Source organism: Cryptomeria japonica, chromosome 4, assembly GCF_030272615.1.
Source record: "Cryptomeria japonica chromosome 4, Sugi_1.0, whole genome shotgun sequence".
In the NCBI taxonomy this organism is placed as follows: Eukaryota; Viridiplantae; Streptophyta; class Pinopsida; order Cupressales; family Cupressaceae; genus Cryptomeria; species Cryptomeria japonica.
Window position 1 is genome coordinate 499,775,387 of NC_081408.1, and position 27,704 is coordinate 499,803,090.

Consider the following 27,704-nt stretch of genomic DNA (forward strand, 5'->3'; position numbering starts at 1 on the left):
GCTTCATCTTGTGCACTCAACCTCTCCATAGGGCGGACTTAGCAAAACATATGCCACTCCTATCTAGCTTCAAGGCGGACTTCATCACATTTATGACTCTAAGGAGGGTGGACTTTATCATGCTGAGGCACCTGTTTCATTCAAGGCGGATTTGACTTGGGCACCAAGGAGAGCAGACTTCATCAACTTCATGCCACATTGCTTGTTTGCTAGGTGGACTGGCCTTGACTTAGGAACCTTTCTCATGCCACTTCCAAATCCCTTGGACAGACTTGATTGATTTCATGCACCTTGTACAAAGGCAGATTTGAGGAGATTCGTGCACCAAGGTGAAGGTGGAGTTCATTAACTTCATGCATATTATACTCAACCAAGGGTGGATTTCATTCATTTTAGGCACCAAGGAGGGCGGACTTGGTGAAATTTGTGCACCATGAGATCAAAACTTCAAATCTTCATAACTTGTGCAATTTTTCTCGGATTTGTTTGAAATTTGAAAACCACTCATCATTCATCCATTGAATTCCTCTGGATCCCTAAAATTTAGGAAATTGGCCTTTTTGAACAAAACTTGAATTTCGGAGGAATATGACAATTATTTTCAGTGAATCTTGGATCTAATAATGCAAACCCTAGATCCCCTCTCCAAAAATAGAAAAAGCAAGCATCCCTAAAAAATAGGAAAAACTTTCCAAAAATAGCCATTTCGGGAATCATGCTTAAAGTGCCAAAAACGAAACTGTTAATTTTGTTAAAATTTTAGTGATCAGAATTAACAAAACTCAGAAATAGACAAATGCACACACATACGAACACAAAGTTACCCTGGGAAAACCTCCCTCTTGGAGGAAAAACACAGCAACAAAGATCCAGATCAAAATAATTATAATCGGTAGTGTTACATGTACAATTCAGCTCGCTTAGAGCATGGAAAATAAACTTATCTGATCTGGAACTTTTAGGGGATCAATGTAGGGGCAGACTTATTCAATATCCACACCCAGCACATATGTAATCCACAATACAACGACCCAACCGGAACTGAAGTATATGCTGATCGAATAATGACAAGTAACAATTCGGCAATCTCCAATCATGTTCGCTGAAGTGCAAGGTATATTTGCCAGTGATTACTGATGTTAAGTTGCGGATAACAAGTTCGTTATGCTCACCAATCAATGTTACAAATTCGCTGATGGCAGATTGCATATATGCAGAGATCATTCACTGATTGTGATTATGTTGTAAGGCGTCAATATGCCTTTGTTATATACAAGGCACAAGTCTTCTTATCTCCCAAGTCGGCCTTGTATCTTGCCGCCAAAAACAATACTTATATATTCAAATACATATGTGTTTTACCGCCCAAATTGGGCCTACCCCATTTACAAGTTACATGAGTTTGGGCCCAGCCCAATTACATAATTGATCGCTCTAATTATCACAATATATATTTTAAATTTTAATTGCCAAAGGCAACATTAAAATCTAATCAGGTTAGGATCCGATTCTAGCTATATTTTTCAACAGAAACTTCCTAAAAAATAGGAAAAAGCAAAAAAGCAAACTTTCCAAAAATAGAAAGTTGTCCAATTCCACTCAAATCAATTGCAATCTTTGTCCTTCGGCCTTTCTAGGCACTTTGACGGTGTCTAAACTTTGTTCTGACCTTAGTTTGCACAAACTGACTCATGACTTCAAAACTTAGACCATTCAAAATTGACAAAAAAAAGCAGTACTGGTGCCGGAAGGTCACAAGGCTCTAACAAAAACCTTAGAAAGCAGGAAAAAGGGAGGGTCTCCATTTTCAATGGGGTGATGTGTGAAAAGGTCACAACACGTCCCCGGGACGGTCGGGGGATGGCTTGACTGTCCCCAGCTGTTTAGGGGACGGTCAATGGTCTCCGACTACATTGTTGACCGTTTTTGAGTTTCCAAGACGGTTTCCGAAAATTTTGCTTGATTGGGGACAACTTGGAAATGTTTCCGGCCGCCCCCCCGTACCTGAAACCATTACCGTTTTTGAAACATGTACCTTTAGGGTGGAAACACGTTTTTGGGTAACACTGGATTTTATCAAACTCTACTTTCATCTCCTTCAAATTCTATTTCATCCATAAAACTTGAGTGCAACAAGAAATTGCTGCAATGTACTCCGCTTCTATTGTAAATAGGGATATTGAGTCTTGCTTTTTACTCAACCAAGATATAAGACTATCACCAAAAGAGAAAGATCCACCACTTATACTCTTTTAGTCATGTATACTTCCGACCCAATTTGCATATGTGTATGTAGTTAGTGAAGCTTTCACTCTTAGGATACCACAAACCAAAATCCATTGTAGCCTTTAGATAGCTAAATATCTTTTTTTTGTTGCTTTGACATGAGTTTCCTTAGGTGTTGCTTGAAACCTAGCTACAATCCCCATTGCTTGCATTATATCCGGTTTGGATGCAGTCACATACAAGCAGCTACCAATCATGGACCTGTAAAGGATTTGATTTGCTAGAGCAGATTCATCATTTTTGCTTAGTTTACACCCAGTAACCATAGTCATACTTATTGATTTGCACTCGTCCATCTTAAACTTACTCAACATCTCTTTTATATACTTGGTTTGAGATATGAATATTTCCTTTTCTGATTAAGAAATTTGTAAATCGAGGAAGAAAGACAACTCACCAAGCATTAACATCTCAAATTCTTTTTGCATAGCATTCTAGAATCCTTTGCACATTGCATCACTACTACCTCCAAAGATAATGTCATCCACATAAACAACTACAATCAACAATTGATCATCATCTATTTTTATGTACAAATTGCCATCTGCACTACTTCTTTTAAATCCTTGCTGTTGTAGATATCTATCCAATCTTGAATACCAAGCTCTAGGGATGTGTTTGAGTCCATAGAGAGCCTTCTTTAACTTGTACACAAAATCCAGTTTGTCTGTATACTGGAATCCTTCCGGTTGTTCAATGCAGACTTATTCTTCTGATTCTCCATTTAGAAATGCAGATTTGACATCCATCTGATATACCTTGAAGTTCTTAAATGCTAATAATTCTAGAAATATTTTGATTGTCTCTAGTTTGTCTACTAGAGCAAATGTCTCCTCAAAATCAACTCCCTCAACTTGAGCATATCCTTTGCATACAAGTCTGGCCTTATTCCAAATCACCTTTCCATCTTCATTCAACTTGTTTCTAAAGACCCATTTGGTACCTATGACATTCTTGTCTTTAGGTCTCAAAACCAACTCCCAAGTTTCATTGTTCTCAATCTAAGTTAACTCTTCTTCTATGGCCTCTAACCAACCTTTTTCTTTGCTTGCCTTTGCAAAAGTGCTTGGTTCAATTTTCGGTAGTTAGGGAAAATGTATTTGTTCATCTCCCATGATATGATTTTTAGAGTGATTTTTCTGGACTTTCTTGGCCAGAGTCTTTGCAACTGTATTTTTTGACTCACTTCTTGCACCTTCATCTTCACTGTGGACTAAATAATCATTGTCATCTTCATCCGGAACATCAGTTAACTGTATTGTCTCGTCAACACTTACATTGACACTTTCCACAGTCCTCAACCTTTTGTTATAACATCTATATGCCTTGCTTGTCATAGAATACCCACGAAAAATACCTTCATCAGATCTGGAATCAAACTTAAGATGCCTTGGCAGTCTTGGTAGTCATTGTCCTGATTTGAGTCGGTCTTACTTTCCATAGCTCATATGGTGTCTTGGTAGTCATTGTCCTGGTTTGAGCTCTATTCAAAATGTATACTGCTATCTGAACTACTTCTATCCAATTCAAAATGATGATTTCCAACCATTATGAGCTGCTTAAACAATCCTAGAATTCCTATGATCAATGACTTGAAGGCAGGGTTTTAGAAATTAAGTCACTCATTGGCAGCATATGAAAAAGAAAATATGAATTTGCCAATTGAATGAATCCACCTCAAGAGTACGTCAAATTTGAGGTTCATTTTATTGTAACAATTCAAATGCCACACCTACATGGTGTTAATGAAGGAGGCAAACCATTGTCATCAAGATCTAATTAGTCTCATGGTTTGCAAGTTCAAAAGGATCAACCAAGGTATAATGATCTGTGGATTTGGTACATCATGAAGAACCGTCTAATGTATAGGCCTAGGAAGATCAAGTCAACGATGACTTTAGTAAGGTCTTTGAGAAGGCTATGACAGTTCAAGGGCAAGTACAATTGGAGCAAGTTCATGCAGGGTAATCTGCACAAAACACTCTTCCCCAATGCAAGACTGAACCAACAGATGGGTGTTTATCTGATTTTTTAAGAGGGATAGTGTATGTAGCTTATTCAGTATTTGGGTTGATTAGTTATCACCAAGCGACCTGATTATGATTAAGCTGCCTAAAGTCATATTTTAATTAATTATTGTTGTGGTTATGGAAAGGTATCTCAAGGGTGCGATATTTGACAATCACCATAGACTCATCTTTTGGTATTGCGGTATCATTTTCCATTGCAATTTATAGCTGTTATTTTATTTTATTTTATTTTAACTTGGGTATCCCCGTGACCCAGCCCAGCCTGCAGCCTGCCTTGCCTTGGTCTTACTTACTGTCAAGTTGGGGCTAGGAAGGGGCGAGCTGAGGCGAGACTAATCCCTTGGGATGCACATGATCACCCACAAGCCACGTGCATCAGGCAAATCCGAGCCTCAAAGATTTATAGCTGTTATTTGCACGTATACCTAATTTGGGTGTTCCTGTAATATTCTGTTATCTGTTTTTGCTATTATCCTACTTATTGCACTTTAAGAATCAGTTCTAACAAACATGTCAAGGCTAAAAATGCATGCTATCAACTTGCAATTCATGCCTGTAAGAGAAAGTTATTGGATTGTGCTGAAACTTCACAGGGGTTAGTTTCCAAAATTATAAGCACTTGTTTCTTTTCAGATGAATATCTCTATCATTTTTGAGTTATTTTCATTTCATCATTTTAAAACCTCTTCTTACAAGGGCATATATTCTTCTAGCATAGTGATTCCTTTTTATTTGACATGGCTTCTCAATGAGATGAGTTCAATCTAAGTCACGTGTTCGAATTTGAATTCGAGTTTGGCAACCATAAAATTTGGATGAAGTACGGCAAGGACAAAAAATTTGGAAAAAAAATTCGATAGTTTTTTTTTTAAAATCTAAGTAATATATCCAATAATTATAAAAGCAAAAATTAATATATAGTTTTTAAAATTAAAAACAAATAACAAGTAAAAATAAAAAATACTATTTAATATTTAATATTTTACTCTAGTTGACAGATCAATAAGTAAAATAGAATAATGATAAATTAAATATACTAAATATTGATATTTTAATAAAAATTAATATAAATTAAAATTATAAAATAATAAAACTCTCACCCGGTAAGGAAAAAAACAATAATACTTTCATGGTGAATATGAATAACATAAACTATAATGATGAATATTAATAACATAAATCTTTAACTTAATAACACTTTCACGGTGAATATGAATCACAAAAATTATAATAATAAATATTAATGACATAAATATTTAACATAAGGAAAAAAACAAAAACCTAAAAAGACAAAACAAAAATCCTAAAATACAAAACTGAATATGAAACAGAAAAGAATAAGTGGCCTACTTGGGCAAGTTGACAAAAAATCACGTACAGCTTTGAGCTCTGATGGCAGCACTGCGGGGGAAACCTGTGGCGCCTGGGCAGGGGCTCACGAACAGCTTTGAGCTCATGAACATAAGCACAAACACACACAAATGAAGCACAAACAGACACAAACGAAGCACAAACAGGCATGGCCAGCTTCAGTTGCGCGACGGACCAACTTCAGCTTCAGCCTGCATTATTTATAAAACAAAATAGCTGGAACCCTAAAAAAGCACCTTATTAAAATAAAAGCAAACTCATATTTCCGCTGTATTAATTTAAGGTGAGCATTTACGAATTTGAAGCTAAAAATTCGGTGAATGCATTGACACAGAGTTCAATTATGAGATGGCTTTTCATTAACAAGTTTTTTTATTTGAATTCATGTTTTAAGCAGTTTGCTTCATCTTACCATCTCTCTCCACTCCTTGGATAAATTATTTTGGCTATACAGTTCCAAAAGGTTTCACCTAACTGGTTTGATAAATAAGGCATCCTGGTGACACTGGCAAAGTTGTTATCTCAATCCTCTCTTAAGCAGCAGTTTGTACATTAACTACTGAAATTGACGACAATTTTGTTTCGATAGGGAGGGAATAATGTGAATCCTTTGTTAAAAGGAATTGTCTTATGAATATTTTCTTTTGGTTTAAAAAGGATAGCCTCAGTGTGACTTTAAAACTATCTTTAATATAGTTTTCTTTGTTGCATGAATTCCTCCTACAAGGTGTATACTAATGTTGTGTACTTGTAAGACTTGTTATTCACACTTAATGAAGACTGTGCAGCATGTAGAGTATGAGAATCCCTGCTGTCTCCTTTCTCTGGTTTCCTGGAAGCATAATAGTTGCTCGGAATTGTTATATGTGCACATTTTCATAATACCAATAAATTTATAAAATGATAACCAAGTAGACTAGTGCACAATATAATTACACCAATCAAATATTTAATGTTTAAGGCTGTAAAAGGTGCATAAATTAACATCAGTAAGGAAATTTTTGGTCTAAATGATTCATGGAAATATGAGGTTCAACTTGGGGTTTATAGATAACTTCATGTTGTGTCTTATTGATCGAATACGTTCTTCTTTAGTCCTATCTTTTATTTTCTTATTTTGTAGCTGAAGGTATTTTTGCAACTGATTTTCAAATTTGTACTTCTAAGACCTTAATTAAGATTTCTACAACACAGTATGCAAATATCTGATTTACCAGTTACAATGTTCTGATACATTCAATCACTAAACACTTTTTTGTAGTATCATTGTTCCTTGTAATCTATAAAATTAGTTTCTGTCCAAAACCATGAAAGTTATGTTATCCTGTAAGATATTAATGAAATTAGTAATATTTGCAGGATGACTTTGAGAACTTTTGGTCAGCATGCCCATGGGATGAAGATCTGACATATGCCAAAGCTGTTTGTGACGAGGTGTCTGCTGTTTCTCCTGGTAGTTTTCTGCAATGTGGTGTATTCTATTTGTATATTTGTAGAACTTTTCTATGTGAACACATCATTTGCTATGATAACTTTTTAAAGTGTTATTTTTTTTTTTTTTAAAATTTTTTGTAAGGGGTAAACGCTTTTAACCCGGAGCTATGAACCGGTGGGGCTTGAACCTTGATGGCAAGAACAACAACACATCAACTTAGCCATCACAACATGCCACTATTGGCATGATAACTTTTTAAAGTTATTACTTCTTGGAATCTATTATTTTACTTAGCAGAAAATGTAACTTTTGGGTTTCTACCATTCTGGAATAATAAAGTCTTTTGGCATGCATCCTAGCATATGGAATGAGTTTTTTTTATCTAAAGTATTCTTACCATTGCACCTTTTGGCATTCATTCTTATATCTGTGAACATAATTGCCTTTTCTGTATTTGAAAAAATGATTATCTGGATCTTGATGGCTAATAAATGCAATCCTAATCTGAAAACAGTTGTTTCTATTGGTTTGTTGACTGTGGAGGATATTTTGCTTATATGAGAAATTTCTAGGCTGTATGAACATTTTTTTGAACTTACCCCCTTTCACTAATTGGAAAATCTGCTCCTTGAAGCAGATAAACTTATGCCGACTTTAAATAAAAAATTTAAATGAGATAGAATCTCAAAGAAATAAAATAGCAAGGTAACTAAAGAGCTTTTGGTTCATGTACAATAATAAGACAGTGAAAATCTAAATTGCTTCTGACAAAGTTTATGTGGGCGTGAATGCATTCTTGCCAAGTTGCAACCATTTCTATAAACTTAAAGAAAAGTACCGAAAAAAGGAACATTTATTGTGCAATGGTTGTTAAAGACTAATGAAAAGACTGGGGGTAGATGTTCTATTACATGAAATTGTCTTCCATTTGTAGGATATTTCACATTTCATTTGTTATGGGTTATTTTCTTCCCGATACATGTATTTGAAAGAAAAGAGAGACTCATGCAAATAGATAGCGATAAACTATGAAGGTATAATATAGAGAAGGATCATTGCAAAGCCATTTCAACGCATTCCTTGACATTCTTCTCATTTAAGGTTCACTAATCTGGGATTTTTAACTAAATCATCTCTCTGACTATCTTTGAGGATTAGGAATAATAATAATTCAATTATAGTTATACCAAATAACAGTGGTATAGTTTAGTCTTAGAGTTGGGCCAATAACAGGGCTACAGGTCTGTCTTGTGGGATTACCTGGCTGTAGATCAGTATATCCCATTAACAGCATTATAATTCATTTTGGTTTAATACCAGGGCTGCAGCTTGACCTTACCCAGTTTCTTTCCAAGAAGATAATCTAAATGGTGCGTAGGCAAAGTTATTCAGCTTAGAAATCACGCCTTATAATGGGCAGCACTGGCGGCACAGGGTCATGGAAAGTTCATAAATGTTTTGGTATGGGTGTCTGTTGTGACCATTTCACACATCGCCCCATTAGAATGGGGACCCCCTCTTTTTGCTTTTGTTTTGCTTGTTCTTCTCTCTGCTTTTAGGGCTTTGAGTGAGTGAGTGGTCTGTCTGGGCTAGGGCTAAACCTTAAGGGTTCCTTTTGATGTCATTCAAGCTAAGTCCAGTCAAATTTTGGAAAATTGTTAAGTGTCTTCCTGAAGAATTGAGATTGTTGAAATAAGGTAAGCTTGTCAGGGGAGTCAAATAGGTCTTAGGTTAAGTCTAGATTGAAGGTCTTTAGGGTAAGGTCCAGTTTGTTTCCTGGTCTAAGTCAGTTAAACACAGTCAGTGAAGAAAGTGGGTCTAGTGGGCTAAGTTGAATAGGTGAAGAAATAGATCAAGAGCTTGATAATGCCAAATTCGCTCCTGACCCTCGCTGAGGGCCCAGGGCGAAAATCCTTGTAGACTGGATTTCCTTCACAATTTTGGCTAAGTGTTGAGATGTTTTAAGAGGATTTTGGTGTGTCCTTGCCTGGGGAAGTTTTGATTGAATTTTTGAAAGCAAGATGATGCCTGAAATGGAGAAGTTGCTCTTGACCCTTCCTGAGGGTCCAGGGCGAACTTCATCCTAAAACACAAATTCTTGTTTTGAGAAGGCTTGCTAACTGGTTCCTGGCCTTGAAAATAACCTAACTCTGCCTTGTGAAGTGATTGGAGACTTAAATTTTGAACGGTTTAGCCAGAAAGGGTAATTTCGCTCCTAACCCTTGCTGAGGGTCCAGGGCGAAAATGTTATTTAAGGCATATTTGTCACTGACTTTTCTAATTTGTTTTGTGCAGGGTCTCCAGGAAGGATGATTGGACGTGACTTGATGCTTTTGAAGATTTGAAGGCATGAAAAATGATGAATTTTGGAGGCTAAGGGAAAAATCACTCCTGACCCTTGCTGATGGCCCAGGGCGAAATTTTGATTTCCCTCGTCTTGTAGTGAAAAAAGACCAAGTGTTGGACATGAATGGAAAATGAATGACTTTCTCCACCCGCCTGAAGGAGTTTTAACTTGAAATGATGAAGGATCTTGTTGGAATCATCAAAATCGCTCCTGACCCTTGCTGAGGGTCCAGGGCGAAAAAACTTATTGGAGTCATTCCTGACCTTGTTTGGTCAAATTGAGATATCAAAGGCATGGTGGAGGATGAAATGAGCTTGATAAAGTATCCAGACTTGATTGAAGATGATGAATTGAAGGAGTTTTGCCCAAGAGGAGTAATTTCGCTCCTGACCCTCTCTGAGGGTCCAGAGTGAAATTCTTTATATGCACATTTTTGGACCTTTCTTGGACATGAATTTTTATTCATAGCGTGAAACAAGATGAAATCTTCCTTAGCAAAAACATTTCATGATGAAAAGTGAAGCATTTTGGTCTAGATGGCAAAATTCGCTCCTGACCCTCTCTGAAGGTCCAGAGCGAAATTTTCAAAAGGCACATTTTCTTGCAAGGTCAAAGTGATTTTTATAATTGGAATAGATGAAAGCAAGTGTGTTTTACCCATTGAATATAACTTGGACAATCAACGAGGAAGCAAGCAAGCCAGGTTTGAAAAATCGCTCCTGACCCTCTCTGAGAGCCCAGGGCGAAAAACCTAATGTTGGACATTTTTCTCCAAGTTTGAACGAATCTAAGCCTAGACACGAGCTTGAAATGATGTTTTGAAGTGAAAAGGGATCGTTGAAAGTGAGGATTTTGAAGGCAATTGCAAAAATCGCTCCTGACCCTCTCTGAAGGCCTAGAGTGAATTTCCAAAATACCCTCCCTGTTGTGTGGAATTAAGACAAAATCTCGCTTGGGCAGAAGAAAGACGTAATGTGTTATGCCTTAGAGGTGATTTGGAGACTTAGAGATGAAGGAATATGCCTAATTTGCAAAAGTCGCTCCTGACCCTTGCTGAGGGTCCAGGGCGAAAATCTTAAAACCAACATATTTCCTTCAAAATTGTGCTAAGGCAAGATTGTGCTAAGGTAGAAAAGCCCTTCAAAAACATGATGAATGATGATTTGCCTAGAAAAGTTGATGATGCTAAGCCAAAAAGCAAAAATCGCTCCTGACCCTCTCTTAGGGTCTAGGTCGAAAATTTTGAAAACTCCCATTTTACCTTGCAACAACAAAGCCAATTTGGGTGAGATGGATAAAGAAAGGACATTGCCAGGTGATGAATAAAATTTCAATGAAAAATGATGGAGAATTAAGCCCAATTTGCAAAAATCGCTCCTGACCCTTGCTGAGGGTCCAGGGCGAAAAAACTTGAAAGAGGATTTTATTGCTTATTTTGGAGGCATTAACACGATCTAGCTTGATGGAGAGGTGTTTTGATAAGGAAATGAGGATTTATAGTCAAAAATGAAAAAATCGCTCCTGACCCTTGCTGAGGGTCCAAGGCGAAAAGCCTCAAAATCACACCTTTTCTCCAAAATTTGATAGAGCTAAGTTTGGAGGCCAGTGAGAAGATCTATTTGAAATGTCTTGAAGAGATTTTGAACATTAACAAATGCTAATTTTGAGCAAAAAATGGAAAATCGCTCCTGACCCTTGCTGAGGGTCCAAGGCGAAATTTCCTCTAAAGACATCATTTCCTTCAAAATTGTTGATGAATTAACTTGATAGTGCAAGGAAATAGATCTTGGAAATAACGATGAGGGTTCAACAATCAAATTAAGGTGGATCACAACCAAAAATTAGAAAAATCGCTCCTGACCCTTGGAGAGGGTCCAGGGCGAAATCTACATTTCCACCTATTTTCCTCATGCAAAATGTCAAAATTTGAAGTACAACACCTTAACTGGATATCAATTTACCCTCTAGGATATTTTCAAATCAAGATGCAAAGTATTCAAGGCTAAAAACAAAAAATCGCTCCTGACCCTCTCTCAGGGTCCAGGGCGAAATCATCATGAAATTTCATTAAGCCTTGTTTTAAAAATTGATATTCTCCAATTTGCATTAGATCGCCAAAATTGCTAAATTTGAGGCATTTGGAAAATTAAAATTAAATTCGCATTAAATTAAAAGCATTTTGGCATTTAATAATTAATTTTAGGCCTTGAGAATATCAAATTTTTACTTTGGAGGCATTTAAAATTAATTTTTTTAAAATTAAAATTGATTGGTGAGCGCTCAAGGCATTATTTTGTTTTTATTTGCCAAGTCGGCCCCCCTTTTTTTGAGATTTTATATTTTTTTACCTCCTTTTTGCCAAGTCGGCCTAGAGGAAGCAAGGGGTAAGCGCTCTATATAATAGGGATGCTTTGATCAAGTTTAATCATTCATTCAATCATCCTTTTAAGTGCGAAATTGGAGAGCTGATTGGAGGTGTGAAATAGAGCTTATTTGGAGCGAATTTCTTCTAAGTGTTGAAGGCTAACTAAGGTGGAATCTATTCTTTTGAAGGCTAAAGGAGGCGCAATTCATCCAAGAGAGGGCTATGATCTAAACCTTGCCTAGCGAAGTTCATTTTTTCTTGCACCATTTTCAAAGGTCTTAGAGTTTAATACTCAAGGGGAGGTATGGCAAAATCATCTTAACATCCTTGTGTAAGACTTGTTTTTTTTGGACACCTTTTTAGAAAAGTCCAAGTGATTGATTAGGAAATGATAACTCTAGATTTATCATGAAGTTTCCTAATTAATATCTTTAATCTTTCTTTTGAATTTTGATTTCTACACTTCAAGGTATAAGGAACTAATTTCGAAATGTTGTGTAGGTATCAAGATGGCGACTCCAAAGGCAGGAGCATCTACTAGTCGCCCAACTCTCATCAAGGAAGATCAGAAGAATGACGAATTGGAGACCAGGATCATGTCCAAGTGGAGTAATATCGGAGACACCAACTTGGGAAACTTCAATGTGAAGAAGTTTCGAGAGGTCCCCTACATTGGCAAGCCATCACCTGTTGCGAAGAGGATAATTGAAAGTGGCATCATCAAGGTGGCAGGTTTCCCTCCAGCAGTCAAGTGTCATGAGCTGATGATCGAGTGTGCTCGCCACTATGACTCACAATCAAGGTCGATCGTATCCAAGGAAGGGAACACCTTAGCTTACCTTTCAGAGGAGGCTATAAGTGAAGCTCTTCATCTTCCAGAACATAAAGATATGATTTACAAAATCCTAGAAGGAGCTAGATCAATGTATGAAGATGATCCCGACACTTGCCTGAATCTCATTAATAAGAATTGGTTGCTCAAAAGTCGTCCTCGCCTGAACAAGATTCCCAACACACCGCATAGGATTGATTTCCAGGAGGAGTACAAAGATTTGATAACTTTGCTCAATCGAGTTACAGGGGCTCCTCAAGCCTTCTACTTCGAGAAGTGGATGTTCTTCTTCATTCAAGTGATAGTCCAAGGAAAAGGAACGATTCATTGGGCTAGAATTATTAGCCATTGTCTGGATGTGCAGTTGAGAAGGCTAAGACCTACTAAATCATTCCACATGAGCTCATATGTCATATATGCCTTGATTAGGAGTTTCGAGTATGCAGGGCTACCTCATAGAGGAGTGATCGGAAGAGGACCCGGAGAAGTGAGAGTTTGTGACTCTTATGTTCATTTGCATCATCCTCCTAGAGGTTACTACAAGTTAGTCAATGATACCTTCACGATGAACATCACTAGGATATTGCAAGGTGGGATTCATAATCGACTATCTTTGGATGCACAAGAACTTGTGAAGAAGTATGGTGCTTGGTTCATCCAGTTTCAAAAGTTTACATATATCAGAGTTCATGGGTGTCCTTCACCTCCCTACATGTTGCCGAGGTATCCGACAGACAGGATAGTGCTACTTGAGGTAACTCGACAGTTAGCAGCTTATGCAAAGGTGTCCAGACACAAGCATGGAAATGGAATTCTAGTGCCCATCATACTAGGGAATTCACTTGAAGTTTGTCCTAACACTCAAGCCTCGGAAGATGCAGAGAAGGAATTGGCCTTATATTCATTCACATCCTTTGCCTCGCGGGAGAATTTTGACCCTCACGGTTATATGGAGGAGACAGTTGGTAAGAAGTACAAACACGAATTTCAGGTAGAGGACTTTTGGATGAATCTCTCAAGTGATTTAGAGGTTAAAAGAAAGATGCATTCCAGGCTACCCTTAGATCTCATCAGGAAATGCAAAGTTTATAGAGTAGCTGATCAAGCACAGGATAGCGGTAGACACCTCCAGTCATCTTATGACAAAGAAGACAAAGCATTGAAGATAGATTGGAATGAACCTGAGGTTTTGGATTTGAGCCTTGATGGCTCCTGTTTTATCATGTACTCGCAGATGGGTAGATGTACACCATCAGAAGTTGAGAGAGCATAATGTGTCAATGACTTTTACTTTGGAGGCAAGACCAGAAGAAGGAGAAGCAAGCGTGAGTGAGAACACTTCTCATCCTAGAGGTGCAAAGAGGAAAGAAAGACCTGAGAAAAGAGAGTCTTCCAAGAAGAAGCAAGAGGCCAATCGAGATCACCCATCAAGCACATCTTCTCGACATGAAAAGAAGGCAAGCCAAGGAGAAGGTCAAGGGAAGATGGTACTTGAAGTTGATGAATCTATGGAGTCTGTAATGTCCCTTTCTAGGTTTAGGCCGATTTGAACCATAATTAATCTATTTCAAAGTACTGATGACTTAAACTATCTTAATTAAGAGTCAAGGCTATCTTAACATGAAGCAGATCTGTGATATTCTTTCTTTAGTCTATCAAGTACTAGATAATTTAATCTTATTCCAGTTCGTCTATAAATCATTTACATATTTTTTATTACGAGTTTAATGGATTATTATATGTTACTGCAGAGTAGTTTCTAAAAGATATTACATTAATTATATTTGTTGTATTAATATCTGTTATTGTATAAATATCCTTATTAATAACTTTTATATTATTCCTTAGTGATATATATATATGTTTATGTATATATATATATATATATATATATATGTTGACAATGATTTTAATATTTCCTAATAACCTATTATTATTACTACTGCTGCCTAAAATATTACTAGTGATGGATATATTCAGTGGCTGGTAGTGGGAGACAGATCTGACGCATGTCAGATCTGGTCTGCCACTTTCATGAACTTATGTATTCCTATAATACATATTTCAGACTGTTAATATTATTCTGCATAAAGAAATTATTGGGGTTCATATACTAAGCATAAATATTAATCACACCACCATGCATGCCATCGGAAATAAGCCTGTCCTGCCTGTGACATTAATAATAGTTCTGATCTGAATTGATAATAATTTCATTTTTATAAGCACCGATATATCTCCCCAATTGATAATTCCCTTAATTTAATCCCGAGACAACCATTCGAACCTAGAGTGAGAATTGGAATATAAAATTGATCCAGTTTACCGGAACTTAGTCCATTCACCCTTGGGGCTTTTAATTGAAGTGGTTTTACTCTGCCCTTCCCTAGTAGCACCCATCTCCCTTGGAGAATAGAAAATACAGAACTGGTTATGTTTAAGGATTGTTTTAAGACATTCTGTTTTCGTTTAACAAAAATTATCAATTATTTATTTATCCTGTTACCTATTTATTTATGAACCTCTGATTTGTATCTTTGATTTAATTCTTATTTGATATACTTAAATTAATTGGTAGTCGTGTTCTTTGATAAATTTATTTATTTATATTTGATGCATTTAGTGTCAATGTAAATCTGGTTAAGTACTCTCTACTTATAATCTTCAATGGATTACTAATTATTTTCTGTGTATATATTCATGTAATTTCTCTCTCTCTCTATATAGTTTACTTATTTTTTCCTTGATTTACCATATCATATTATTATTCTTTCTACTATTAAATTAGGATGTGAATTCCTTATATTATATTAATTTCTGCTGTCACTGTTAATAATTAATCATTCATATTATTATTATATTATTTACTGCTGTTATTGTAATTTCCCAGCATATATTTAGTGTAGCTTATGTCCTTCTAACCATGTTACCTTAATTATTATTAAGAAAGGAGTTTTCATATTATAAATAATGTAAGTTTATTTTCACGTACCACTGAGAAACTGCTTACCAGTTCGATAGCCCAGCAACTGCCAGCATCCGATATTCTTCCCCCCGTCTCCTCCATTTATGAGCAAAGACTATATTTAATTATTTCTCATCTATTCCATGATCGCAGATGATATCCTTATATGATTATCTGGTTATATTCCGTGTATACTTTAGTCTTTATATTCTTGCTATGGTTGGCATTGTATCTGAATATTCAACCTTGTGCTTCTGGGTCTTTACCTTGTAATTGGGTGGATTAATATCCCTTATTATGCAGTGTGAGAAAGTTCTGCTACTGTGGTCTGAAATAAATAAATAAAAATATTTCTTTCGATGCCTTCCTCCAAACTTATTATTTCCCTTAAATATTTACGAAAGGGGGTTAGATGGGAGAAGTCGTGTCCTCTCTATATATAACTCTTGCAATCATTTTTTTGTCATCGTGACTCTTAAAATATTTTTTTTTTTTGACCTTGATCATACATCTTACTCTAGTTCTTATTTTAATCGAATAAGCATAAGATGATTTTGAGCGATGGAAGGTGTATAAGTTTTTATTCTTAAGATTGAAGACTCATGATCTGTATTAGTTTCAGGTTACATTAACATCATTATGTCATTTTGGCACCTTTAAGTTATACTAAATTAATAGTGTTTTTATGTTAATACATGCCTCCTATATCATATTAACAGTATAAGTTGTATAAGTTGTATTAACAGTATTAAATTATATTAATAGTATCAATATTAAATTGCATTAGTAATATTAATTGTATTAACAATATTAAATTCTATTAATAATAAAATGTGATTCACATATTACTAAATAATTTTTGTATAATAATTTTCAATATTAATTTGTGAATAATAATAATAATATTTAATAATTAATTATTAATAAATATTAATAATAATATTTAATAATTAAATATTAATAATTTCAAATAATCATTTGTTGATTATATTAGTTTATAATAATAATTGTTTCATTTAGATTATAAATAACGATCAAGGAGGGGACATGACAGAGTCCATGGTACAGAATGATAAGCCTAAAAAGGGACAGACACCTCAGCATTCATCAAGTCAATCTCCCCAAGTTGATGAGCTACATGAAGAGAAGAATGATGATGAAGCGACATCTCCTCTCCGAGAAGATGAACCATTGCCTAAAGAAATACAAGTGAGAGAGACAAGATTTGCCATTCCGGATTGGTTAAAAGAGAGACTGACAAGGGTGATCGTAATTGAAGAAGAAGAAGATGTATTTGATTTAGAAAGCCTCATAGGGAATTCTCAGGAGGTAATGGAAAAGAAGAAGGCCACCAAGATGTCCAAGGTAATAAGAGATGAGACAGGATCTAGGAAATTGCAGATTGCTACACCAGTAGTGGACAAGTATGAGGGTGAGATTCTTGCAGATGAGTATGATTTAGAAACATTTGAGCTTGGTCCACTCACTACTGAGCAAGCAATGGAAGAAGCAACTGATTCATTTGAAGCACTTAAAGACAAACTTAAGGAAGAAATGGAAAGGAATAGGAAGCTTGAGAGAGAGGTCGGTGCTTGGAGAGGCTATTTTAGTCATCTCAATCAGCCCTTGAGACGTTAGGATCCAACAGTATCTCCTTTGCAGGCACTTCCTCTTGAATCAGTTGGCGAAGCAGAAAGGGTCAAAAGCTTGGTTCAGCTTATGAGCTCTTGGATTGATAAATCCCACACGGTAGCTGTTGAATTTGCAACAAGAATGATGAAGACAATCCATCGAGCTATCCAGGTCCTTGAGATTATCCACAATCTAATGATAACTGTAGCCGCTTTCGCTCACACTAGAGATGTTATCATTCCGGTCCTGCAAGTAATCAGGCAAACACCAAGGAGGATCCTGGCACAAGAAAAGATAATGGATGGAGGAACTCACAACCTACTACAGTGGTCAGCTCTACTCCAGATGAACGAGGTTCTTTTCGAAGACATCAACACCAAATGCAGTCAAATTGAAGGTGTCATCCATCCAATTCAGGATAAGGTGTTTGAGGTGTTGTGTACCATTCTTGGCAGGCGGATCGAGATTGAGATAGATGTGGACCTCCAAGAGTTGGAAGAGAGAGTCAAGGTCATCTTTTGCAAAGATGAGAATGTCATCACAGATGAGCAACGAGACCTAATGTTCACTACCATGGTCTTGATTGAGAAGATCAAAGAACTCGAACATGGATGGGAAACGGCTCTTCTCTCTGCCTTTGATCAAGTCATTCACTTGGAGGAACAAATGAAGAATCTTCTTGAGATTCCTATTGCTGAGATTGAAGGAATTGTGTCCAGATTCGTTGGATATGCTAAGGAGCATAGGAAAGGGAACAAAGTTCTAGAAGAAAGGTTGTTATAGGATGATGTGGCATCTTAATTCTCATTGGTCTATGTTTCCTCGACTTTTGTGCCAATTAAATATTTGGCTATGCATTTAATAATGTTCATCTAAAAGGGGAACTTTTTGTAACAAACCCTAATTAGGGTTTAGGTGTCAGAATCTCAGCCATTGATCTTCTTTCGATCTGGGCCATTCATTGTAATTGAGGATGCTATATATACCCTCACTCATTTTCATTTTGTCATTAGATCATTAGAAATTAGAAGATAGAGAAATAGATAATAGTTAGAGCTTTGGAGAGAAGAAAGTTATTGTGTAGCAAGATTGAGTAGTGAAGAAAGAATTTTGAACAATTGTTGTCCATTTGGCTTTGAGATCAATAAAATATTGAAGTTATGGTGTTTTATTGCAATACTTGTGGCTATCTTCATGGTTGTTTATCTTCTTGAATCATTCTCAGTCGAAGTAGTATTTAAGTTGGAAGGACTAAGTGTTGTGCTTGATCTTTGGTGAGATTCATGTCCAAACCACTAGCTTCTTACTGATTGTAAGGACGCCTTGTGTGGTCAACTGGAGATATTGAGATTGCTTGAACATTCGATCATTGTTGAAATATTGATATGTATCTTTATGATAGTATCTATATTCTTGATGATTTGAAAATCATTAATCACCTTAGAAGATCGCATCAATTCCAGTAGAGTTGTAATTCCTTGGCAATACTGAAATTGGTAGAATCTTACCAAGTCTAGCTTACATTAATTAATTCTTAGGATTAGATTAGTATTCATCTCTTGAAACCCTTATCTTTTGATCTTTTTTGAGAATCTGTTAGTATTAGGAAAACCTATTCCTGCAGATCTAAAGAGCGTGACATGGACAAGCTTTCTTAGAAAGTGCGTAAGACCCCTTGAAGAAACAACATTTACAACGACCACTGGTGCTTATCCACACGTAGAGATCCTACAACGAAGAACCTTGAAGTCACCCTGATTGATCCTTTTCGCGATATCTTCAATATTCAGAGACTTTACTCAAGAGAGGATAAGGTACCATTTGGGTATTTTATTCTGTGTTTGGTTGTGTACAAAATACACGTCAACAGTGTCATAATGGGACTGTACAGTGGTGGTCTATTCTTTTTAGTGGCAGTTGTGTGTTTGCTGTTATATTGATGTGTGAGCTATGATGCGTGGTACTTCTCTTGGTAATGGCTTTGGCAGCTAGGGTACATGGTGTGGGTAGTAAGGGGGTTAATAATTCTGAGGGGAAAGGCATAATGGTGGATGAGGTGCCTAAGAAGTGAAAAAGGAGGATTTATGGGGAGGAGGCAGTGGTGGGATTTATGGCTATGCTGTATGAAGAGATTATTAACCCTAGGCTTAGGTTTTGGATGGAAAGAATGCGGGTGTTGGCGAAGTAGATGGATGGGGCACCAAGGGTTGTATTCCCCTTGCCTCAGTGAAGCTTTTGTTGGATCTTGGTTATATGCATGGGTGTTGGAATACATTCGATGCTGCTCAGTCTTTGGTGTGTGCATTGGTTCTATCTTTGGTTATTGGTTCTTAATTGATTCATGATGAGATTGGGGATGTGCTACACTAGGCAGAGGCTCATTTGGATTTTTCGCTAGGTCACTTGCACGCAATTGAAAAACGTCAACTGTGTTTGCAACAGACTGTTGAGGAAATTGCCAAGAATTTGAAGTTGTTTCTTCTCGTGGATGCTATATCAATAGTTTCAGATTCTTGCAAATCTCATAGCAGCAAAAATCTTTTGGGGAAAAAATTAAAAAACTAAAAGTATAAGATTTTTTGAAAAAATTGGGATTTAAATGGGAAAAAGATCTTAAAAAAAACAGAAAAATTTGTAGAAAAGAGACAAAAACTACTTGTTTTTGAAATTTAAAGGCATTTCCAGAGCATAGAATTATAGAGAGCAAATAAAATAGAGTTTAGCCCATGAATTGCCCAAATGAAAAGTTTGCTTGAAATAGTAGAATGCAGTGTAGCATGTAAGCTTTGCTAGTAAATGATTCTTTGGTAAGTTCCATGTGAAGTTGATGAAGTTATTGCTGAGTTAACAATAAAAGATTTTATTGAATGATATGTGAATTAGCCTCTAGTCTTAAACTGCATTCCAAATTATTATTAATATCAAAAGAATGTTTAATAATAGAGATTGCACCATCATAACAAAATCTGAAACCTTAGAAAAATTAGTAAGACTCAAAACAACTGCCATAAACATGTTTGCATCACTGAAGGATAAAAGAAAAAAACATTTATCCAAATAAAAATCTAATCAATTGATAAAAGTGAAACCATTTCTCATAACAGGTATAGTCAAATAGGCATGAATCAAGCATTTTTAAAGATTCAAGATGCAAAACTAAGTTGCATTCAAAAGCTTTGCTATTAAACCAAACCTTCAAACTTAGTCAAAGTACTGACTCATATAAAGCAGAAGTAGAAGATAAACACAAAACACATTTTAGGACAAATATGCATAATATCAAAATTGAAAATAAGCATACAAAATCGCAATGACCAAGATTTTGATGTCACAAAGATTGGACATCTTGGTGCAATACTGGGCTGTTGTTTTTATGCAGACAAGGGAATTTGTACTACAACTTGAGAGAAGGATAAAATATTATGAAGACAAAGATGATCTACACATACCATTACCTCTTCACTTTTAGTAATGAGACCAGATAAATAAATGAAACTATGGTATTTTCATATTCATTAAGCAAAGCAATGATATGAGAGAGAGCCTAAATTAGCATTAAATTTAAGCCATTCAGCTAGGAAGATGGATTTTCCAGAGAACTGATTCACAATGCTACCATTGTAGAAAAAGATAGACCATCAAATGTTGTTTGGACCAAATAACCAACAGATCTTCACAATAACAATTTAGTTGCGTAGGAAATCAAGAATGATGAGGACATTTGATGTAGATAAGTAGACACAAATTTAAACTGTGTGATTGGGTATTGACAGTATTGGTAGAAATCCTAACATTTGAATATAGATAAATTAAACCATGATAAAATAGACACAAAATATGAATTACAAATAATGAGCTGAAATATAACAGTAAAATACTATCTCTTTGGATGAAAGGCCCACCAAAATAAAATAGTTTAATGTTTTTCATCTTGTCAATTTAATTGAAAGATCCTTGTGATCTGCACATTGAAAATTTTATTTAAATAGATTATTTATCTATTTTTATGTGTTGGTTGAATGCTGTGTAAATACTATTTTTATAGCATGAAGTTATAGAATGTATTTGCAGCAGTGTTACAATTTTTTTTTGCCTACCTCTAGCTTAAATTCACTACCTCCAGACTCCTTGCAAGTTTGCAATTAGCTGCACCTTCTATAAATGTACCGATGAGCTTTCATTTGTAGTTGTGCCCGAAAAATGTTGTACTATTGTGGTATTAGTAAAATGTTTTGCCATTGCATGGGTTTTGAGGGCTGGCAGGAGATTGATAAAGGTTTTAGATGCGATTCAAATGCAAAAAAATCGTTGAAAATTGCAGTATGATTTAAAAAAAAGATGGGATCTTTTGGGGAAAAAATTTCCTGTGGGACCAATTTGCAAAAAACCAGGTATAATCAGGATTTTTTGGAGTTTTTTGTTTCTGATGATGACGAGGTCCTGACCATGGACAGTTAAGGGAATGACATGGGGCTGGTAGAGTCGGCAGGAGGTGCTAAATCTTCTAGTTTAAGTGTCTAGGATAAATTTAGACTATTTCTTACACATTGTTAGAAGCCGGTAAATTGTATAATTCTTGCCTCATTTTGCTTAAGTTCACTATTAATATTGATAAATAGATAGTTGTCTGCCAGAGCAAGCTTGCTAGTATTTCTCAATCTTTTGACCCTAATGTAACATTAACCAGAAGTATTGAAGGACATATTATAGCCTTAAATGATCAGATCTCAAGCCTTCAAGTGGATAAGGAGAAAGTTTTGAGGAAAGTGGGTGAACTTTGGATCCCGATTTCCATCCGGTTAGATACTATGCTAAGTAATAAGGCGGACTGTATGAAGGAAATGCCCCGACCTATACCATTAGATTTGAGAGAATTAGAATTTCATGCTATTGTATTTAATGCATTTATCACAGTTTTGGATAACCTGAAGAGTGGGTGGGATACTCACCTGGGATTTTTGAAGACTGTTTATGCTGACCTCTTCAAGTATTTGTAAAATGTTTGTCATCTGTATATCAATTTTGGGCAGCACCCCATTTTTGGCATTGCTGTCAAAGGGGGAGAGATAAGGTGAAAAATGTACAGACTAATTGTGTATAGAGTGTGCAGTTTTTTGATGCACATTTTTGGATTGTTGATCTAAGGGGGAGCCTTAGAATTCTTTCATTCTTGATCCGGTGTACAGGTTTCACAAGGTTCAACACTTAGACATTTTTCACAGGTGTTGCCATCAATGCCAAAGGGGGAGATTGTTGGCAATTGACACTCATCGGTGATCTTTGATGCTTGATTTATGGTTTAGGGTTGTCATTGATGGCAACTCTTCTTGGAGATTCGATCTAGCGGTCGTGATTCATCTTATCCAGAAGCTAGAGTTAACCTGTAAAATAGGGTATCTCGGTAATGTTTTGATCCAGAATGATTTTCGATGATTGCGGTGTTTTTGGTGATTGTTTTTGTGATCTCAGTGAAAGGGAAGATCCTTAGGAAGCATGTGATTATAATCTTTTGGTCTGGTGCTATGTTTTGTTCGAGATTGAAGCTGACTTGAAGCTACACGTTACACTTCTTGAAGCCGACTTGAAGGAGATTGCTTTTATGTTAAGACCGTATATATAAGATCGATTTGGCAATTGGTTTTCGGTAGAAATATAATTGTGGTGATCAGTTTTGGTGCAATTGAGCGTAGTTTCACGTGCGCATTTGATTCACAGACAATTCGGTAGCTGACTGAGACAGTAATAGAGTATTTAGCAAAGTGAAGATAGTCAGAGATTCAATGCTTAACCGGAACTCATTCTTGCATAGTCAGATCCTACTTGAGAGTTCATTTCATTGTATTTCCTCATTGTAATCAAATTGTAAGTCAGTGAGACTTCCTTGAAGGTTGTAGCCTTCTGGGCAATTGTAATTGAGCAGTGAGCCTGAATGCAAGTGCATTCCCCATCTATGTAATATTTATGTACTCCTGGCCATAGTATATGAATATTGTGGGTTCCAACCCCAGAATGGTTTTTCCCTTTTTGAGTTTCCACATAAAAATTCCGGTGTTGTGGATCTGTGGTTTATTTACTGCATGTTTATGTTCTTTTCTGTTATGCATTGCTAACCGGTGGATAAAGAATAAGTTTGTGGATTTGATTTCCGGTAGATCACTGATCCACCCCCCCCTCTCCGTGATCTCTGATTCTAATAGGATGAAACATGAATTTTATTGCATTTTTGGAGTGTTGTGTAGTTATAGATCAATGGTTTTTTTCCATATTTTTGATTCATTAAGTTTTAATTTTGAAGCTTTTTGGAGATCCATCAATGGTGGATGGCCTCCATGATTGGTTTTTAGCCAAAATTGGGCATTTGATGAAAGTTGGAATTTGTTGTTTTAGATTTTATTTTATTTTGTAGAATCATGATATTAGGTGAGTAAATTTTATTAGTGGATTGATTCGGATCTGTTTTCTTGGTATTATGGCCAATTGAGTATGCTATGTTGTATGTGAAAATGGCATTGAAAATGTGATTATTTGAGGTGCAAGAAGGATTTTGGGCTCAATTGATGAAAGTAATTCACTTGCAATTGGTATCTTTATCGTTTGGTTTCATGTTTTGGACTTCATTGAGCCTAGGGTGGGTAATAGGGTCAATGATGGGAGTGGTGTCCAATGAGCTCTAGGGCACAAAGGGGCTGCCAGGGTAACTCTTTGAGCATTTTGGTAATCAAGTGAAAACATTAATTAAAACTTGGGTTGGGATAATGTTGTGACCTTTTTCACACATCGCCCCATTGCAAATGGGGACCCTCCTGCTTTCTAGGGTTTTTGTTAGAGCCTTGTGACCTTCCGACATTAGTATTGCCAAGTTTGTCAGTTTTGAATGGTCTTAGTTTTGAAGTCGTGAGTCAATTTGTGCAAGTCATGATTAGAACAGAGTCTAAACACCGTCAAAGTGCCTAGAAAGGCCAAAGGATGAAGATTACAATTGATTTTGGTCAATTTGGACAACTTTCTTTGGAAAGTTTTGCTTTTTTCTTTTTCGTATTTTTTAGGAAGTTTTGTTTTTGGCATTTTCAGCACAATCCCCGAAGTGGCTATTTTTAGAAAGTTTTTCCTATTTTTTAGGGATGCTTGCTTTTTCTATTTTTGGAAAAGGGATCTAGTGTTTGCACTATTGGCTTTGAATTACATTGGAAATGATCAACAAATTCCTCCGAAATTCAAGTTTTGTTCGATAAAGCCAAATTCCTAAATTTTAGGGATCATGAGGAATTCAAGGGATGATTGAAGTATGGTTTTCAAATTTCAAGGCAATCCGAGGAGTATTGGACAAGTTATGAAGATTCGAAGTTTTGATTTCATGGTGCAAGGAAGTGATAAAATCTGCCCTCCTTGGTTCTTGGAATTCAAGTCCGCCTTGAAGGTGATGGGAAAGGTGCATAATGATCACAAAGTCCGCCCAAGGACATGAAGATGATTCCTAAGTCAAGGCAAGTTCGCCTAGCAAGCAAGCAATTTGGCATGAAGTTTATGAAGTCTGCTCTCCATGGTTCCTAAGGTTCACCAAGTCTGCCCTTGATTGAGAATAAGGTGTATGAAGTTAAGAAAGTTTGCCCAAGGGTGAAGGAAGTAACATGTGGGAAAAGTGCAAAGGTTTGGTAAAGTCCGCCCTCCTTGGTCACATAAAGAACAAAGTCCGCCATAAGTTTTGGTGCACAAAGTTGGTAAAGTCTGCCCACTATGCATTGAGTGGTGCATGAAAAGAGAAAAGTCCGCCCTCATGGTAGGGAAGCATGGTCATGCCCTTCTCAAAGTCCGCCCTAGAGAGACAACAAGTGGTGCACATTCTTCACCAAGCCTGCCCTATGGATGATAATGAAGTTCCTAAGTGTGGAGAAGTTCACCCTACATCAGCATACACTTGGTGCATAACATCAACAAAGTCCGCCCTACCTTGCAACCAGCAGTTCTTGAATGTGATGAAGTCCGCCCTAGCTTTGATTGCAATTGGAAACAAGTTAAGATGAATCCGCCTAAGTCAAAGATACTTGCTAAGTGTTGAAAAAGAGAATATTCTTGGATGATGTCAGCAAAGATTCACCATCCAAGTTCGAACTAAGGAAGAATTAAAAAGTTAAAAAAAAAAGAATATCGTGGACCAAGTTTGAGCCACAACTGGAAATGGATTTAGAAACTTGCATCGTTGAGCTAAGATGAAGAGTTCAAACTTGATAGAGATGACAAGTCAACTGAAGATCAAATTGGAAACTTTATTTGCAGATTCGAAGGACTGAGAACTAAATAGAAACAAATTTTAAAGAGATTTCTGAGTTTCTAAATGAAGAATTTGAACTTCAATACAAATACACTTCATTCTTTCATTTTCTCACATGAAGTTCGAGTTTTGGATAGCAAGTGGAGAGAGTTTCTAAGAGGTTTTATGCAGGCGAAGGACATTTTGAGAGAACTTTTAAGAGTTTTGCAGGTTGAAAGAAGATTTTCAAGAGAATTTCAAGTATAAGTCTGAGTTTTCAACCATTTTCCATGAGTTTTCACACAGATTTTGGAAGAACCTTGATTGATTGGAGGGCAAATTCATTAATTTTCTGAGTTAAACTTCTGATTTTACCTTCTTGGCAGCTTCTTTTCCCTTCTTCCTCATTCTTCCAAAGGTGAAAATGGATTCTATGGGCAGAGTATTGGGTTCTCAACCTGGTTTTTCTTCAAAGTTTTAAAAAGAAAGAATGAATCCAACAGATTTTCCTTCTCTTCTTTCTCATTTTCTGCCTTGTGAACAAGTCAGTATGATCTGAATCAAGTTGTCTTAGACTTAGTTCTGATTTTCGATTGAAATCAGACATGCAGCTTCTTGAGTTTGGTTATATTCAAGGGTTTTTCTTGAGATTTTCAGAATATCCAAGTGCTGAAAAATCCCCTTTAAAGTGCTAAGTGTTGGAGAAAGTAAAATTGTGTTACACTTAGCTGCTAACCTTCAAAATTTACACTCGAAGTTAGAATCTTAACTTAATTTTCTTTTGGTTTTGTAGATCATAGATGATGGCTGAGGTGGGATCATCGCAGAAAGCACTAATGGAGTTTCAAGCCAAATTCCGGATTAAAGACAAGTCCACAAGCAAGGTTCGTCCGAGTATGAAGTTGGCCAAAATTTGGCTAAGTATGGGAAATACTTCACAATTTCCTCCATTGTGGTGAGGCATAGAGAAATTCTCCAAATTCGAGGCACTTGAAAGAATCTCAAGGCAGCAAGAAAGTAAAGTCCCCATACTTGATAAAAAGAATTTCAGACTTCTTGGGGAATGTCATCCATAATCCCAAACCTATTGGAGCAGTCAGGACAACTTCTTGAACGATTTCATCTCCTGAAGAATTAAGGACAAGCTCCCAATCAGAATCAGATGGTGACAAGAAGAAACAAATTTCCATACTTAAACAATTTCTTCACACAAATTGAAGTATTCAAGGAAGACATCCAACACGCTGAGGTGGGGCCTCGTCATCTTCCAATCAATCAGATTGTTCCAAGTCGACATGTCCAAGTTCAATGAACCTGACTTATTCATAGAAGCTTCTAGAGGGCACACTTCACAATGCAACAACCTTGTATTTTTATTATTGGTTCATATTTAGCAAGAAGGACAAGTGTCCCCAAATGTAATTTTCTCATTGGTCGAGGGGTAGTTAGTTTTAGGAAACCCTAATTAGGGTTTTATCTTTCAATCTGGGCCCTTGATCATTGTTTGATCTTAGCCATTCAAACTTTCTGTGTGCCTATATAAGGTTGCCTCCTCTCATTTGCAATGTGGTGAGGTTTTTGAAATATTGTTGCAAGAAGGTCATTTTTGCATAATACATTACTTGTGTGCTTTCTGTGAAGGCCTTGTAATCTCTTTTATCTGAATGATTAGCAAGGTTTTCAATTTCCTCAACACAATAGTTTAGATTTTATTTCATGTAGGTTAGACGAATGCAACATTTGATAAGTATTGATTTATGGTGTATCTCTGCTCATACTTTCGATGGACAGCTGATTTTTGTTCATTGTGTAATGTTAGTCTGAGCTTTCCTTTGTGTATGTTTAAACTTCCGATCATAAGCACATCCCTTGAAGATTGCATCCACTTTGTGTAGTTGTCCTAAGTGAGGCGAAGCAAAGTGTGTTTATTGAGTTCACCTAGTCAATACCGTCTCTTGAATTCATAGGAATAGATTAGAACTTCTAAACCCTTGTCTCCTTTTTAGTTTTTCATGATCCAAGTCCCAAATGATAGAGCTTCATTGTCTAAACCTTCATTGTGAATTGAACAATCCAAGCGTAAGTCCCCTTTGTGTATTACCAACATATCACAACACCCATTGAGCTTATCCACAAACCAAGACCTAACAAAAGAAACCTTGGAATCGCCATATGATCTTCTAGCAATCTTAG

The 27,704-nt window shown here is 36.3% G+C and overlaps 1 protein-coding gene across 2 annotated transcripts in view; it reads left to right on the forward strand.

Moving 5' to 3' along the window:
* Positions 1-27,704, forward strand: part of LOC131060360 (uncharacterized) — a 174,488-nt gene that overhangs the window by 27,238 nt on the left and 119,546 nt on the right. For both annotated transcript variants that reach the window (XM_057993540.2, XM_057993539.2), the window contains exon 2: positions 7,047-7,121. In XM_057993540.2, coding sequence (XP_057849523.1) covers positions 7,047-7,121 — 75 coding nt within the window. The remainder of the gene's footprint in view (positions 1-7,046; positions 7,122-27,704) is intronic.